Here is a 16,894-nt window from a genome sequence, read left to right as displayed (position 1 = left end):
GAACGTCTATTTGCGTCATCGGGAGTAGATGGCTCTAAAAACATGTTTTGAAAATACTAAGATGAAACAAAATCATACTGGGAACAGCCCTGAAGCGTCGATGCAAATTAGCGATCACGGCATACATATCGATAAATCATAGTACGCCAGACCTATTAAGGGTGTTGTACCGAATCAGCCGGTCTCCCAAGCATTCCCATTCTAGTCTAGGTCTTGCCATATGGGAATGCTTGGGAGACCGGCTGATTCGGTACAACACCCTTAATAGGCCTGGCGTACTATGATTTATGTTTTGAAAATATGCACTATTTAATTTATGTAGCATACCTTCCTGCTGTTGTCTGCTGGATGTAGATACACTGCCATAATGGGAAGGAGACTGCACTTGGTATAGTGCACTCTCTGTCGGTCCTGATGCTTTCCCATCGGTGTCAACTGATGTGGAGGTCACTAAAAATATTGATCAAAACTATGTGTACTATCTCTTTGTGAATCAATTTATCTACACACCGAGTAAATGCAATATGTTTCTGGCGGTGGTAAGTCTGTAAAAATATTTTTCTATTGTTAGTATGTTGTCATGTTACCATGAAAACGTCTGGATCGAGTTGAGAAAAAGTGAAGTGGAACGCGTTGACTTTCGGTGACTTGCGGTTGCTCATCCAAACTTATTTGCGTCAAAGTCGTCGAAACTTGAAAAGGTACCTTCGTGTATTTTTGCTTTTCCAAAAGCGTTTTTAATTCTTCTTTTATATCAGTCATTGTGGGGCGTTTTGTTGGATCTTGATCCCAGCATCGCTTCATCAGTAGTTGGAGTTGCTCTACGATTTCTTTGTCTTCACCGACCAAAGTTTGCATCCAATCCTGTATTTCCTGACAGTTCGGTCTTTTTCCTTTCTTGATTTTCTCCAATAACTCCCTTCGCTCTTCGTCTGTCAGACGTGGATAAGGTGCTTTACGAAACAGTACCCAATATAATATCATGCCAAAAGCATAAACGTCGTGCTGCTTTCTCGGTTTTGTGGTGAGATCTTTTAGTTTTTCAGGAGCGGTGTAGTAGGGAGTAAATTGAGGCCTTTCTTTCTTGGTTCTTGCCAAAAGATTTACAGTTGCCGAAGTACTGTGTGTTGTAAATTCCGAGCTTCCAAAATCAGCTAATTTGCAGTTAAGCTCTTCAGTTAGCAAGACGTTTTTAGGTTTTAGGTCCTGGTGAATTAAACGTTTGTCTGGTAAATTGTGACAGAAAGCCAATGCTGATGCTATTTCGTACAAAATGCGAAGGCGCACAGAAAGGTCCAGTTCTTTGGATGTATCCATTAGTAAAGTTTCTAAATCTCCACCTTTGCAGTATTCCATCACAATTCCCATTGAGAAAGACCATTGGACGTAGCCGAAAATTCGAACGACATTTTTATGATCTGCTTTCAGCAAGTGTTCCATTTCGTCTTTAATTCTAAAGAGTACATTAATGACATAACTGTGGTTATTTTATTGTGTACAAATCTTATAACTTACGCTTTTTCAAGCCGTGCCTTTTCCTTTGTTCCACCAGCCACCTCAAATACTTTGATGGCAACTTCTTGCTTTAACCCATTGTGGTATCCAAATAGAACATCCCCGAAAGTTCCTGAACCGGCCACGAATTCATCAAGGTTGCAAGTGATGTCACCACAGTCCAATTTTCGAAACTGCGCACGAGATATTTACGCCATGACAGAAGAATTTACAAAAATGATCACTCGCATGAGACAAAGTTTGCGAGTGATCTTTCAAATAAATAAAATAAGGAACTAAAAACTTAGTTTTACCTTTAAAACTTGTTCTTTACCACTGTTCCTTCCAAATGTTTAATTTAATAATTGCTCTTTAAGCCAACTACCGGCAAACAATAAACTTTTATCGAATATGACTTACGGTGTTAGAAGTTTTGTGACAAGTGGTCTACACAACATTTAAATACCTCAAAGAAATTAAGAGAAAAACGCGTTCAGGCGACATTTTCACGAAATGTTGACTTTTTTTATTTTTAACTTTTACTAAGTGAAAAAAGCAACAAATTATCCTTAGAATTTACTTACCTCGTTCGCTGACGTCATTTTTATTTTGTTCAGATAGGCAAGTTTGATCAGCTTTTTTTATTTTTTTATTAGTTTGTAAATTCTATTGACAGCAACGCTTGGTCAGAGAGACAAAAAGTAAACCTGGAGTAAAACAGGGACAAAATGTTTTTGACATATATCTCAAAGTTATTTGTCAGTTATTTGTATTTTGCAGGTTTTTTGTGGGGGCCAACCTTTATCAGGTCAAGACGCCCGCGGGACAACATTTTTTGCGAAGTTATTAACCGTAGAATTAGAACACAAATACACGACCGGACAAAAGTCGTTTTGTTTTCAAAGCTGCTAACAAAAGCAGTAGAATAATAAACAATGGCACAAAACAGGTAATGCGTTTTATTGCGCAAACAGTTTTAACGAATGTTTAACTAACGCAACAAGAAACATTTTCTTCGCTAACCACATTACAGTTCAATGAGCTCCAACTGGGACGGAACATCGTCTGGATCTACTGTCAGGGGAGAAAGGAAAAGCATAATTACTTTTCAACAGTCGCAAAATCCCAAAAGCGACTTGAGAATTCATCAGAAAAAGATGCTACAACTCTTGCAAACCTAGCTATTAGTACGCATTCTGTTGTGAGGAAAGTTTGTCAAGAACTTTTTTAACCTGGAAAGTCTGTGGTGCAGGTCTCTGTTTAACATAGGTGTCTTCGAAAAACATTTAACTTAGTTCTGAAGGTTGAAGGCTTCGTGTGAGTATAAATGTGTCAAACAGTTGCATCTCGTCCTTGAAGTGCGATGCTCTGTCATGTCAACGAAAAAAAACAAATCTGTAAGCCACACAGGTTCTGATAAATCTCTGCACTGCCGACCGTCGACTTAGTAACCCAACATCGCTGTGATAAAATACATCTCTGCATTCTGTCTGGATGTCAAGCAAAAACTGCTGAAACTGGCGGTGGCGCAGGGCTCTTAAACGCAAAGCATTGCATGATTGCTTTTAACACTGTTTCCGTAACTTGATCAAAATTTAGAACTTTTACGCAGAGAGCATACAGACAAATCATGCAGTATAATTTAATTGATTTTCCTCTTATTCGCTAACTTTACTGCAAATCAGTGTGTATTTATTTTTATCAGGACACATATATTCTCCACCATTTTCATGCCACTTTGACAAACGCACCCTCTTTAAACGATCTTTAGCTATTATCATGGCTACTTCGTAACTAGCCTTAGTGATATAAACGTTAGACCCCAGCCCCTCGTGAAAATTGCTGCCGGGTTTTCACGACATTGCTAATGTGTCGGCGTGTTTAGACTGGTAATGTCACTTCACATTACTTACTTTGAACACTGCAGGCCTCTCGTGGCAACTAACGCAATTCGTTTGATTTGGAAAATGCGACCCTTATTGCTGACATTTTTGACGATTTGTTGCAAGGTACATGCTTAGAGCTAAACTTTTACTCCGGGGTCTGAGAAAGCGTAGAATTGGCTGGGAACACTGCATTTTAGAATCGGAAGCAACACAGTGGAGAGAATGGCTTGGGCGTTTACTGAAGCTTCGTGATTTGTGTCTTTATTAAGGGCTCTGCACACCAGACGCGGTTGACGGTGACGGCTAGCGATGTCAGCGCCGGCGGTTGTTGGCGGATTTGCCGCGTAACGTTTGGCGCGACGTTGACCCTTCACACCGGCAATGCGGTTGGCGTGAACGACTTTTGTTGCTAAGAAAACTGGGTCAATGTGCTCGACATATTGAGTGTTTCTACGTCTTAAGAAAGTTGATACGAAATTCTGTTTAGTTTATTTTGTGACAAAATATGATGTTGATCGTCATCCCACTGTAAAATGTTACTAAAAGCAATTGCAACAGCAATATTGGATTTAGTTTACTTCTGTCATTGCTGTTGAAACACACTTTCCTGTTTTACAGACACTTTATGTTTCAAAGTGGGCAATATAGAAGCAATAACATAAATGAACACAATTTAGAAAACACAAGATTGCATAAGTGCAAAGAAAACAATCATATAACAACACATAAAAAAGCTTAAATGTAAGAAGATGCATGTGCATAAACTTGCACATTGTTGCACAATCACAATGCTGCTAGATGGTGTCAAATGTGAGGAAAAAAGTGTATTCGTTGGCTTGTGGCATCTCTTTCTCTAATATTTGTAACTTCACCATTTTGCAATGTGATGTTTGATGAGGTTTTCATAGGGAAATTCCTTTCTGTTGTCAGACAAACATGTCACAAAATCATGTCTTAAACTCTGGAAACATATGAAACAGTTGATCAGCAGAAACTACATTTTTATTCAAGTATGCCAACCTGGAAATCCATACACAACATTTTCTTTTCTTGCCATGAAGTTTATTGAACAGGGCACTGGAGTTGCTGAATCAGTCATAGACATGTAGATTAGGAAAAGTTCTGCAACAAATCATAGTTGTTAAAGAAGCAATACATTTAGAATTTATACCAAAATCCACCTACACATAGGGTCATAGGCTCATATGAATAGTGTTTCCATCCTGGTAAGATTTCAACAGCAGCACCTCTCTTGTACTTTTCTTTTTGCACAGTTGTGGTTACATAATTACAAAATTAATTCATAAAAATTGACCAGTTGACTATCCAAGAAGCATCAAAAAGCTGTAAATAAACGTTCTTGAAACCACTGGTAAAAATTTAAAAAACAATTAAAACAAGATAATTTGTACCAATACTATCAGTACTTCATTGACTCCATTATTATTTTTCTGGTAAAGAACAATAAAACAATCCACCTACAAACAAAAAGGCCGAAATCACGCAGAAATGTATCGTAAACAAGTAGAACATCGGCCGAATAAGTTGCTTGGTTCTTTCATTAGGTTTGCATACACAATATACTTCCCTTTCCACGAAATAACATAAACAAGTAGAAAGGTACTGGTAGCATAAAGTTGGTCTCATCCCGTAAAGGACTCATATTTGTATATTTGTAGTCAACCCTGCTAAAACATCATAAATATTGCTCACATCTGATGCGGCTTGTAGTGCGCAATATTTTCACGTGAAACGATAGGATTGATTAACCACGCAAACACCGTCTGGTACAATCTAACAACCGTGTAACTGGGGCAACGGTTGTAGCGATTTCCATACGGGTCGCTGCGTGTCTAAACGACACGGGTGGCGTAAACACGGCCAAGCTGGCGTAAACGATAATTCCAATCGGTTAAAATTCCTTCCACTTGGCTTCGAATATATTTCCAAAGGCCTCGCGGGTTTGATGCTGGCGTTTCTCGGGCTCAGCCCAGTATTTTTACTGAGCTGAATTGAGCTCTCCCGAGAAGAGATCTTCAGCTCGGGACGGTATGAACTCGTCGCTTACTGCAGCCGGGCGCGTATGCTCGATGTCCAATATATGCAGGATACTGATAAATCCGTTTGAGGCACCTTTCTTGGATGATATAATACTTCCCTTGCCGTGACCGGCTTCTGCGCAATCAGGCGAAATTGCGTCGTCCAGGTCGCTATAAATCCGGACTGGGGAAACAGCTTCCTTGTTTCGGGAGTCGACTGACGCAGACGTGCATGCAAACAAGTGAATTAGGTTGTTTAAACACTCGTCTAAGGTGAACTGGTCTTCTAAAGACATCTCAGCAGAACTAGCTAGAATTGCATCCACATCCAATAAATCATAAGGTTGAGGGTCAACGTATATATTTGATAAATCCGAGTACGAAATAGCATTTGCCACAAAACTCATCGTTGGCAGACAGTGATGCAGAAATATAATGTAATTAACATTAACAGCAATTAACAATAGATATTACAAAGAAGACAAACGAAAAGAAACCGTTGAACCTGTCTTGGATCTCCAAACTAAAATCAAACTTAGGAACACTATACAATCAATCAATAGAGGTGCCCTGTCAGAGTCTGACGTCGGCGACAATCAAATGTTCTTGTCTTTCCATACACTTCCAGGTGATGTCCAGCGTCGATCTGTCCCTGACACGTGACAGCCATCCTAGATAATTCATACGCTGCCGACCACGATCTCTTCGCCCCTCCACCTTCCCGTTGAGCACCAGATGTTCCAATTGCTTCTTACGAAGCACGTGGCCGAGAAATCGAACCTGTCTTGTGACGATGGACCACATCAACTGTCTTGTTGTTCCAGCCCGCTGCAGCACCGCGTCATTTCGCACCTTCTGCGTCCAGGTTATTCGTAACATTTTTCGCAGAAACCACATTTCCGCTGCCTCCAGGTGATTCTGCAACGTTTGGCTGATGGTCCAACACTCACAGCCATATAGAAGAACCGACCACACGTAGCATTTCAAAAGTCGAAGTCTTGTTGCAATGCTGATCGAGCGAGAAGTGAAAACACTTTTCATGTTTTTGCGATTCCAATGTCGCACTTTCCTGTCGATGTTAACATGCTGCCCAAGTACTGGAATTGGCTGACCTGTTCTAGCACCTCTCCTTTCACTTTGACGTTGCACGGCGGCGTGACAGGCTTCTTTGTGAAAACCATCACGAAGGATTTTCTTTTATTGATGGTAAGCCCTTTCATTTCACTTTCCTCGTTCATCATGTTCTGCAACTTCTCTTCTGTGTCGGCGATGAGTGCAGTGTCATCGGCGTATCTCAGGTTATTGATATTTACCCCGCCAATGATAAAACCTTTCAGCTCCTTTATGTGGCGCATTATCATTTCCGTGTAAAGGGAGAACAGGTCTGGTAACATGATACACCCTTGCCTCACTCCGCGTTCGATGTTCACATACTCACTCAGCGCACCATCTATCCTCACTGCTGCCTGCTGGTCCCAGTAAAGATTCTTGATCAATTCGATGTCCTTCCCATCGATATCCAGTGTCTCCAGCATTTCGATCAATGGTTCGTGCCTGACCTTATCAAATGCCTTCACATAATCGATGAAACAGGCACATATATCACGCTGCATTTCAATTGCTCGCTCCGTTATCATCCTCAAAATGAAGATGGCGTTCCGCGTACCCTTATCAGGAGTGAACCCGTACTGCTCTTCGCTGACATCTCCAGTCGTTCTGCCTCGGATGCTGTTAAGTAGGATCCGAAGGACAAGCTTCGTGAGGTGACTCATGAGGCTGATGGTTCTATGTTCCTCGCATTTTGTGGCACTCGGTTTCTTTTGTAAAATGATGAAAACAGGTTTGCACATCTCCACTGGAAAATGACCTTCATTGTATATACGATTGGCTAGGTTTGTTATCGTTTTCACTCCAAAATCGGCAAGAGCTTCGATCATTTCCATTGCGATCCCGTCCGGGCCAGTTGCTTTGCCCCTCGATAGACTCTGTATGGCTTGTTCGACTTCATCTTTAAGTATCACAATTCCACCAGTCTTGTTAATACTAGGGCGTGGTCTTCTGTCATCAGCAAACAGTTCTCCTAGGTACTCCTGCCATCTCTTCAAGATTTTCTGCCGCCATATTACTTGCCGAACTTTTTCATGCATCCGCTGTGGGTTGTTGCATTCCAGGAGCTCAATTTCTCTACATTGCTGACTGTAGAATTTTTCTTTTTCTTCCTGACACTTGTTGCGGAACACTATACACGGGCTTGAAAAGTAATTTAAACATAAACATTACTGCCAAGGTGGTGGTATATAAAGAATACATCGTTCAGATGTTTCAACAATCTCTGTTGTCATCATCAGTACATGTTTTCAATTAAGCTGTAGAACACGGTATATAAAGCACTAAGGAAAAAAAGGTAAAAGCCAGATGTGTAAAGTGACGTCACAGACGATAACAGAGAACCGGCGTTTAGAACGGTGGCGTAGACGAACAGATAAGAACTGGAGATAGGGGTCAGGTGTTAAACAGACACAACGCATGGAAACTGTGTCGATGTTGAGCTCGGGGTCATGCTTTTGAATAAAAAGCGATTCGAGAAACAACAGTCTCACGCGGTCTTGGTTTGCGTCCAAAATCTCCGGCTCGGCAAAATTAACTTTATGTGTCGAATTCGACAAAATGTGCCGACACACTTCTGATTTTTGGTCCATGCTATGTTCTTTGATTCTTACAGCCAGATTTCGTCGCGTTTCCCCAATATATGAAGCGCCGCAGTTGCAAACCAACCGCTAAACAACGTTAGTTCTCTTGATATGTTCCTGGAGCTCTTTTATTGGAAAATACCGTGAAAGTTTGTTAGTTTCATGAATAAAGCGTAAGCAGATGTTGGCCCTGGTTCGACGAACAAAATGCTCCAATTCACGCGCAATGTTGTAAGACACTGGGCCGAGAAATGGAAGTCTTGCAACCACATATCTCTCCTCGTTGGAGCTGTTGTTTAATACCTTCGATTGGTGTTTTTTGTTCAGAAACCCTTTAATACACCCGTCCACAAAGTTGTGGAGATATCCATTCGCTCCAAGCATTTTCTTGACCTTCTTAAATTCTAAAGGCCCTGTTTAGAAGACACAGTACTAAATCCGCCTATAACGAGCAGGTGTGAAGCTTTCCCATTTGGTGTAAAGGCCAGTGTTGGTTGGCTTCCGGTAGGTACAGGTTTTAACTCCGTTGCTTGTTTTTTCCACCATGACGTCGAGAAAGTGAATGGTGCCGCTTTGCTCTTCTTCTTTGCTGAAGGTGATGTTGGGATGTACCGAGTTTATGGTTTTATAAAACCCATGAAGAGCAGTTTTGGAAGGAAAAACCAAGAAAAGGTCATCCACGTAACGACACAGAATCTCAGGGTTGTTTTCCGTCGTGGTAGATTTTAAAGCGGTGTCGACAACATAGTTCATAAAAACATCTCGTAGCAGAGGTGCAATAGATGATCCCATCGCAATGCCGTCGATCTGCTTATAGTACTGTCCGTTAAATTGAAAGGTGGTAGTTGTAGCGGCCCAATGCAACAGTTTTTTCATACGCCTCTTGTTTAACCCGTTAAACGTAGTGTCACTTTGCTGAAATATGGAATTGAGCACGAGGGAGATTAGCAATATCTCAGAAAGATTAGCAATATGCAAAAAAGAAATAACCTGTGGAGCGTGTTTCCGCAGAGCGAATAATTAAGGTTTGGGTATAAATATCACCGATTCACAAATGTTGAGTTGTGTTTGCAGCAGCCAGCACCACAGAATCACTCAGATTCATACATACAAATGCGCCAATTAAACAAATGCGTTTCGACCGTTGTGATCATAGTTGAGCCCCAATGTTGGTTCCCTGTCACGCCTCAGTGCCGTTCTACTCCAACCAACCAGCTTTATTGCTGCAAAGTGTCGTGGCAAGCCTCGACTGAAAGCTTATTTATGCCTAGACACCTATTTTTCACCTTTAGTTTTGAACAAAAATTATTTGCTAGCCCTATATGAGAAACGTTGCTTTGCATGCTTGGGACACTTTACGTAGCAGAGCCTAATAAACGTACGTGGCAAAGTTGGTAAATGCTGCAGTTCACACTCTAAAATAAGAAATACATAAGATGTTTGTTTAAACGCGTGTTTAAAAAATAATTTGAAGCAACTCATGATTTCATCACTAATACAGTTTCTATTTTCACAGCAGCACAACATAGTGTTGTCATAATGTTGTTTTACAAATCACTCCTTACATATTCGAAATTTAAGTCGTTTAGTTTAAGACACAAGGCCAAGTTTCAACGCAACCACAATCGTTTGTTGTGTTCGTTTTTCGTGCTTTTTGTCGTTTATTTTACCGGAATAATGTTTTGTCTTCAGCCCCTAACCTTGTACGGTCTGGTGACAACTAAGAACGCGGCGGTCTAGGCAAGTTTCGATCGTTGTGAGACGACATTGGTTTCCCGTCACGCCTCAGTGGCATTTTACCCCAACCCACCGGCTTTATTGCTGCAAAGCGACCTGACGAGACTCGACTAAAAGCCTATTTATGCCTCCGCGCCTAACTTAAGCCTTTAGTTCTGTATCATTTAAATCTGCCGATAGACTTTTGTTTTCGACTTACACGTTGCCCCAAAATTTTGGAAACGTTGCTTTGTGTGCTTGAGGTACTTTCCGTGGTTAATGCTGCCGTTCTGATGATGGAATATGCTTTGCAGATATAAATATCATTCTGAAGGCGTTTGGTATTTGAACAATTTCGTCGTGTGTTTGGCAATATTAACCACACAAACCCAGCTGACCAGCTTAGACCTAAGTGTATTATCAACGCATCCAAGATGGATTAAACGTGCTGTCATGTTTATTGGTGTGGTGACGTCTATACTCGGACATAATATTTGTCTCTTTTATAACCAATGTATGTTGGATATTGCAACGTTTATACTTATCATTGAGGAACTTCCTTAAAGCCCAACATACAGCCATGAAGTTTCACAAACCACACTTTCCATATTTAAGTTGCTCGGTTTGACTCAAGGCCAAGTTTCAACGCAACAACAATTGATCTTGTTTTCGAGCAGGTTTTTCGTTTCTTTCAGCCGGAAAACGTTTTACATTTAGCCCTTTCCTTGTACGGTCTCACGCAACTAAGATCGGGGCGGTTTAGGCGAGTTTGTGAAAAATATCTTTTTTTTCTTCCAGCTGTAGTAAAAAAGTCGCATGCATTCATACGAGTCGTGTTGTCGGTCCACATTATAACCACAAAAACTACCAACATGCAAAAACAATGATACAGACTATAATCCGTAGAACGAATAATTAAGGTTAGAGTATAAAAATCACCGATTGGCAACAGCTTTTGAGTTGTGTTTGCGGCAGGCAGCACACAGCAAACACCAACATCAGAATCACTGAGACTGATACAAACACTTGCGCCTTGTGAACAGCCGCGTTTTAATCGTTGTGGTGATACTTGAGCCCCTACGTAAGTTACCCGTCATGCTTTAGTGGCGTTTTACCCAACCTACTAGCTTTATTGTGGTTATGTGACGTGGCGAGACTCGACCGAATGCAGAGGCTATATTTATGCATTCACACATATCTTTAGCCTTTAGTTCTATACCAACTAATTTGTCGGTGGATTTCTGTCTTTGATTTACTACCCTATAATATCGGAAACGCTGCTTTGTATGCTGCAGATACGTTACGTGGCAGAGTTTAAATAGAGAAAGTGGCAAAGTTGGTAAATGCTACGGTTCTCATTCTGAAATAAGCTTGGAAATGTGCAACTTTTCAGTTCAAACGCGTCTTGCAATTAAATGTATGTCGGATATTGAAACGCTTATACTTATCATTGAGGAACTTCCTTAGGTCAACATACAGCCATGAAGTTTGAGAAACCGCACTTTTCATGTTTTTGTTGTTCAGTTTGATCCAAGACTAAGTTTTTACGCAACAACAATTATTCTTGTTTTTAGCAGGTTCGTCGTTTATGTAAGCGGAAATGTTGTGCCTTCAGTCCCTATACCCTTGTACGGTCTGGTGACGACCAAAAACGCAGCGGTCTCGGTACGTACGTGAAAAAGACCGTTCCTCTGTACAGCTGCTGCACGTAAGTCGCATTCATTCATACGAGTCGTGTTGTCGGTCCATTCTTTATTTAGGCGACTGCACTTACGCAGTAGAAGTAGAGCAGACTTGAATTTGAAGTGTTTTGTGCATTGGATTTTGTTATTTACAAAATGTTTTTTTTACTAAAGGACTTTGTGACGAGCGGCAATACTTTTAAAAAAGCTTGTCCTTTCCCTAGCTTGACATTTTAAGTCTTTTGTCTGGGCAAGTGTTGGCTACCACAGAAACGAATGTATAAAAAGGTCAATGAAGTGGTGGAGACGATAAATGTGATGATGTCGGTGAAATATTTATGTCTGACAGAACAGTTACTATTTGTTAAGCATAATGCTACATAAGGTTGTGTTTTTGATAAGTTTGTCAAGTCTACTGGATTTTAAATGACGGTATCTCAATGACAGCATGTTTTCGAAAGAACAGCCATAGAATAAGAAACTACGTTAGAGTTACCCAAAAATCAGTCCGCTATCCCACGCTCTCGTAATCGAGTTTGAAAATACATTTTTTCTCGCCGAATGTACCGAGCACAAAGTGACAAATTATAACTCTGATGCACCACCTACCGGATTTCTTCTATGCAGTTTACCACTATATAATATATACCGTTGTTGTTATCTTGTTCTTAAAGTCATATGAAAAGCTTTTGCCTTAAGTCACATTGCTTAATTCATCTCTTGGTGGGTCACGTGCATCACAATTCAAAAGCATTGACGTGTGCTGCATTTTAAACGTCTGGTCTAAGACAACAGCATAAATGATAGGTGGGACATAGAAAAGATGCAAGAAATCATACAAACGCAAGTAATGAAAATTAGGTTAAGAGCTCAATGAAGTAGTGGAGGCGACAAATGTGATGATGCCAGTGAAATATTTGTATCTGAAACATCAACGGTTACTATTTGTTAAGCAATAGTTTGTGCTGCGTGAGGTCGTGTTTCAAATAAGATTGGTGAGTCCACTAGACCCATGCACTATAGATAGCCCAAACTTCCAATGTCGAAAATTTTCATGGATATAAGGCCCAGAATACATGTAGTGTTGTTGACAGACATAGTTTCTAAACTATCATTTGTGCTCAGCGGGTAACTTACTATATCATGTGATTGCTAAAGAAACTGATTACAGTTAACGAGGATTTTTAGAAACGTGGAACATTCTAAATTTAAAATTGCAATTTTATTCATGAAGGTTTGTGAAGAAGCGTAGTAGTCACGTGGCAGCTGCGTTAGACATGCTTTGCGAAAATGATTTGCATGCTTATCGGTATGTTGCTTGGCAACAAAATGTTATTGTTATTGTGGACAATTATTATCAAATAATGAGTGAAAAATGACAATATGTAGAACGAAGTGACTATTAGTGGTTAAGAATCACCGATGAACAAAAGTTTGAAATTCAAGGGTTGTGGTGACGATCAGCCAGCACCAAGCGAACACAATAACTTCAGAATCACACAGATTGATACAAACACTTTCAATCGTTGTGAGACGATAATGGTGCGCCTGCGTTGGTTACCCGTCACGCATAAGTGTCGTTCTACCTCGACCCGCCAGCCTTATTGTTGGCGAGACTCGACTAAAGCTGTTTTTTTGTATCCACAATAATTTTTAACCTTTGGCTCAACAATGGTATTTCCACCGATAAACTTATTATTTTTAAAGCAAAGCATAGTGGCTTCACAACGGCATTTCACAAACCATGAAACAAAATCAAGTTTCAACGCAAACACAATCGCAGTTTTCGAAGAGGCGTTTTTTGGCTTAAACTTCAGCCCCCACCCATGTACGGTCTGGTGACTACTAAACGCGGCGGTCTCGGTACGTAAGTGTAAAAGCACCTTTTCTCTTTTGCGAGTGCTGAAAATAAGTAGCCTTTCATTTATATGAGTTGTAATGCAGACTTGAATTAGACAGTCACATGTAGTTGCAATTTAGTACGGATAAAAATTGAATAGGAAAACGTTTTGGTCATCAGAATTTGTTTGCTATTTGAAATTTTTTCACCAGAGAAACTTTAAGTGTGTTGCAATAGAAAGGATGTGGAGATGCAGAAATTTATTTCAGGCAGTGTCAAGATAAATGTATGGCTGACAGCAGGGCCCCAGGGTAATTTTTTTTACTGGTGCGATACATTATTTGGCCCCCATTGAAACCTGTATATGTGCGATAAATTGTATCATAAATGAATGAGAGTATCATAAAAATTACATGCTATGCTATGCTACACAATAAGGATAATATTTTATAGCAAAAATAGAAAAATAATGATATGTGCTAAATAATCTTTAAATTTCATATTTATGGACTCTCCACTCTCAGGTTATCAGCGAACACATAAAAAGCATCCATTTGTTTTTATGCAGCAAGAGCTTCTGCAGTTAAATTCATTCATTGCAGGAATTTTTTTTAAACTTTCTTAAATATGACTTCGCCAAAAGAGGTGAGCAAAATCTGATAATTGCTGCTTTTGTTTGTTTGTTTGCTTGCTGAACTAAAATATACCTCAACAGTTTTTTTTGTCCTTTCGAAACATTTTCTGCATTTTAAATAAAAGCATTTGTTTTCAAATATTACTTCACTACTCTTTTTTAATATTTTTATTATTTCCCCCTTTTGTGCTTTTCTAATGCCTGATAATGTTAATCTAAGGGATTAATGCAGGGGTGCACAACATTTTGCTGCGACGGCACAGGTCCTTATTTTATCGACGGTCGCCAAATGTCTTCACGTTTTTTGTTTGTATAGTATTAATGTAAAGCTGTAGTATGATTTAACTTATAATATCCCATCGACTGGTGGCTGAAAGTACAGATTATCTCGTTTTTCCATTGATACAGCTGAACGAGTCGGTATTATGTCTTAACTGCCTTTGGCATTACCTTGTATATTGTTACGTTGCGTGTTTATTTAATTGTTTGCGCATAATGGGCACACGCAAAGTTTGACGCGTAGCAGCAGGGCTGGTAACATATATTTCAATTTCCACACAGTGCATCCAGACCAGTTTTTACGCTAAATGTCTAGCAAACGAGTTGCAATCAACTTACGGCCTCCATAACACATACTTTAACAAACATGTTCACGGCCGAATAAATTCGTTTTCGCGGCCGCATGGTTGTGCACCCCTGGTTTAGAGGGGTTCACAATCGTATTCCATTTTCGGCAATGCCAATGACTTATAAAGGGGATTTCTTTTTTTGACACTCTGAAACTAGTCAAAAAAACTAACAAGTTGTAATCAGTTGTAAGTTACTCAGCGATTACTAAAGCCGGACGGATTTCAAACCTTTCGTTTGCAAAGCGGTTGCACAAAGCAAAGAGAATCTCAATTGATTGAGTTAGTTGTATGACTTGGTTGGACTTCAATAAAATATATGATGGCCATGAAGGGGTAAAAATTCAAACTTATTGTGTCACAGTTACGAGAATTGGACTGCGGTGACATCACGTGTAACCTTGATGACTTTGTGGCCGGTTCAGGAGGTTTCGGGGATGTTATATTTGGATACCACAAAGGGTTAAAGCAAGAAGTGGCCATCAAAGTATTTGAGGTGGCTGGTGGAACGCAAAAAAGGTCACTTGCTCTGAAAATGTAAGTCGTAAAATTTACCACTTACATAAAACACCACACCCATGTTTTTCAAAATATTCTTTAGGATCAAGGAAGAAATGGAACACTTGCTGAAAGCAGATCATGAAAATGTCGTTCGAATCTTCGGCTACGTCCAATGGTCTTTCTCAATGGGAATTGTGATGGAATACTGCAAAGGTGGAGATTTGGAAACACTACTAATGGATACATCCAAAGAATTGGGCCTTGCTGTGCGCCTTCGCATTTTATACGAAATAGCATCAGCATTGGCTTTCTGTCACAATTTGCCCGACAAACGTTTAATTCATCAGGACCTAAAACCTGGAAACGTTTTGCTTACCAAAGAACTAAGCTGTAGATTGGCTGATTTCGGGGCCTCCGAACTGGCAACTTATAGTATTTCGGCAACTGTGAATCCTTTGGCACGAACCAAGAAAGAAAGGCCACAATACACCCCTTACTACACCGCGCCAGAAAAACTGAAGGACCCCACAACGAAACCAAGGAAGCAGCATGACGTATATGCTTTCAGTATGCTATTGTATTGGGTCTTGACCCGTAAAGCACCTTATCCACGTCTGGCAGAAGAAGAGCGAAAGGAGTTATTGAAACTAATCAAGAAAGGAAAAAGACCAGACTGTCAGGACATACAGGATTGGATGCAAACTTTGGTCGGTGAAGACAGAGAAATCGCAGAGCAACTCCAACTACTGATGAAGCGATGCTGGGATCAAGATCCCACAAAACGTCCCACAATGACTGAAATAAAAGAAGAATTGAAAACGTATTTAGACAAACAGAAAACCACCAAGCTACTTTCTCAAGTTTTGACGACTTTGAATCAAATGGATTTAGACGAGCAACCCGTAGTCAGCGAAGGTCGACGCGTTTCTCTTCAGTATTTTGCAACCCGGTCCAGAAGTTTTCATGGTAAATTAACAAACCAACAGATATTAAGTTTAGATTTGCTTTTCACAAATTAATCGTAGGCAAAGCGGACCAGGCTGCATTTTCCTAAAAAAGGACCCGTGTATAAGATACTTTGATCCGTAGGAACTTGTAGTTATCCTTATCTTGTTGTCATTAAACGCGTTACTGGTTGTTTAATTGCGGTCTTTTATTATATCTGTCACATCCACACCAGACCCAGTAGGTGTTGTGGCAATTAATGATTCATTAGTACAAAAATCGTCCTAAACCACTGCTAATATTACTCATTTATTATTTTCTGTTTTCAGTGCCCTCCACACCAGGTGGCACCGAAGGACGTTCAAGCGGACCAGCGCACAAGAGAGGCGCACAAGAGTGTCCGTCATCTCAACAAGGGGAAATCCTCACCTCTAGCAGACAGCAAAAAACAGGTATGAGATATATTGACACATTGGAGCTAGTAGTTGAACTAATACAGCAAACATAGGTATGCATTGCTGGCAATTGTTTAGTAAAAAACGTTTGCTTCGAAAACTGGTTAAAATGTAAAACATTTTCACGCTCCCTGCGGTTTTGAAACACACATCAAGTTGTCAGTAAATGTTAACATTTTCGCTGTTTTGCAAGCAGCCAACGCTTAACTGTATTTGTAGCGTTTTAATATCTGGAATTCCTATGCACATTAGTACCATAGAAAGTCAATATTTTTTACTGACGACTGATACAAACTTAATCGGTTACATGGCAGAAACTTGTAGTTATCCCAATCCTGTTGTCGTAAAACGCGTTACCGATTGTTTAGTTGCGGCCTGTTTTGATT

General features: G+C 40.1%; 3 protein-coding genes across 3 annotated transcripts in view; 1 reads left to right on the top strand and 2 right to left on the bottom strand.

The window, feature by feature from the left end:
- Positions 1–3,647: 3,647 nt before the first annotated feature.
- Positions 3,648–5,826, bottom strand: LOC145214969 (uncharacterized). Its single transcript, XM_080083617.1, has 3 exons — positions 4,566–5,826; positions 4,401–4,502; positions 3,648–4,341 (listed from the first exon to the last, which is right to left on the bottom strand). Exon 1 carries the CDS (start codon positions 5,824–5,826, stop codon positions 5,380–5,382), a length of 447 nt encoding a protein of 148 aa, XP_079939743.1. The 3' UTR covers positions 3,648–4,341; positions 4,401–4,502; positions 4,566–5,379.
- A 2,715-nt stretch (positions 5,827–8,541) lies between these two features.
- LOC145212163 (uncharacterized) lies at positions 8,542–8,985 on the bottom strand. Its single transcript, XM_080080204.1, has one exon. The coding sequence runs from the start codon at positions 8,983–8,985 to the stop codon at positions 8,542–8,544; it is 444 nt and encodes a 147-aa protein (XP_079936330.1).
- Positions 8,986–14,952: 5,967 nt separating this feature from the next.
- LOC145212162 (receptor-interacting serine/threonine-protein kinase 1-like) overlaps positions 14,953–16,894 on the top strand; it is a 2,197-nt gene continuing 255 nt past the window's right edge. Inside the window, exons 1-3 of the mRNA XM_080080203.1 lie at positions 14,953–15,144; positions 15,209–16,074; positions 16,383–16,505. Coding sequence (XP_079936329.1) covers positions 15,143–15,144; positions 15,209–16,074; positions 16,383–16,505 — 991 coding nt within the window. The 5' untranslated portion in view covers positions 14,953–15,142. The remainder of the gene's footprint in view (positions 15,145–15,208; positions 16,075–16,382; positions 16,506–16,894) is intronic.

This window comes from Phallusia mammillata, chromosome 2, assembly GCF_965637545.1.
Source record: "Phallusia mammillata chromosome 2, kaPhaMamm4.hap1.1, whole genome shotgun sequence".
NCBI classification, from domain to species: domain Eukaryota; kingdom Metazoa; phylum Chordata; class Ascidiacea; order Phlebobranchia; family Ascidiidae; genus Phallusia; species Phallusia mammillata.
The sequence above is the reverse complement of the archived record's forward strand: the minus strand, read 5'-3'. Positions and strand labels throughout refer to the sequence as shown.

Coding starts and splice junctions, on each gene's coding strand:
- LOC145214969 (XM_080083617.1), bottom strand. CDS start 5,826: ATGAGTTTTGTGGCAAATGCTATTTCGTACTCGGATTTATCAAATATA.
- LOC145212163 (XM_080080204.1), bottom strand. CDS start 8,985: ATGAAAAAACTGTTGCATTGGGCCGCTACAACTACCACCTTTCAATTT.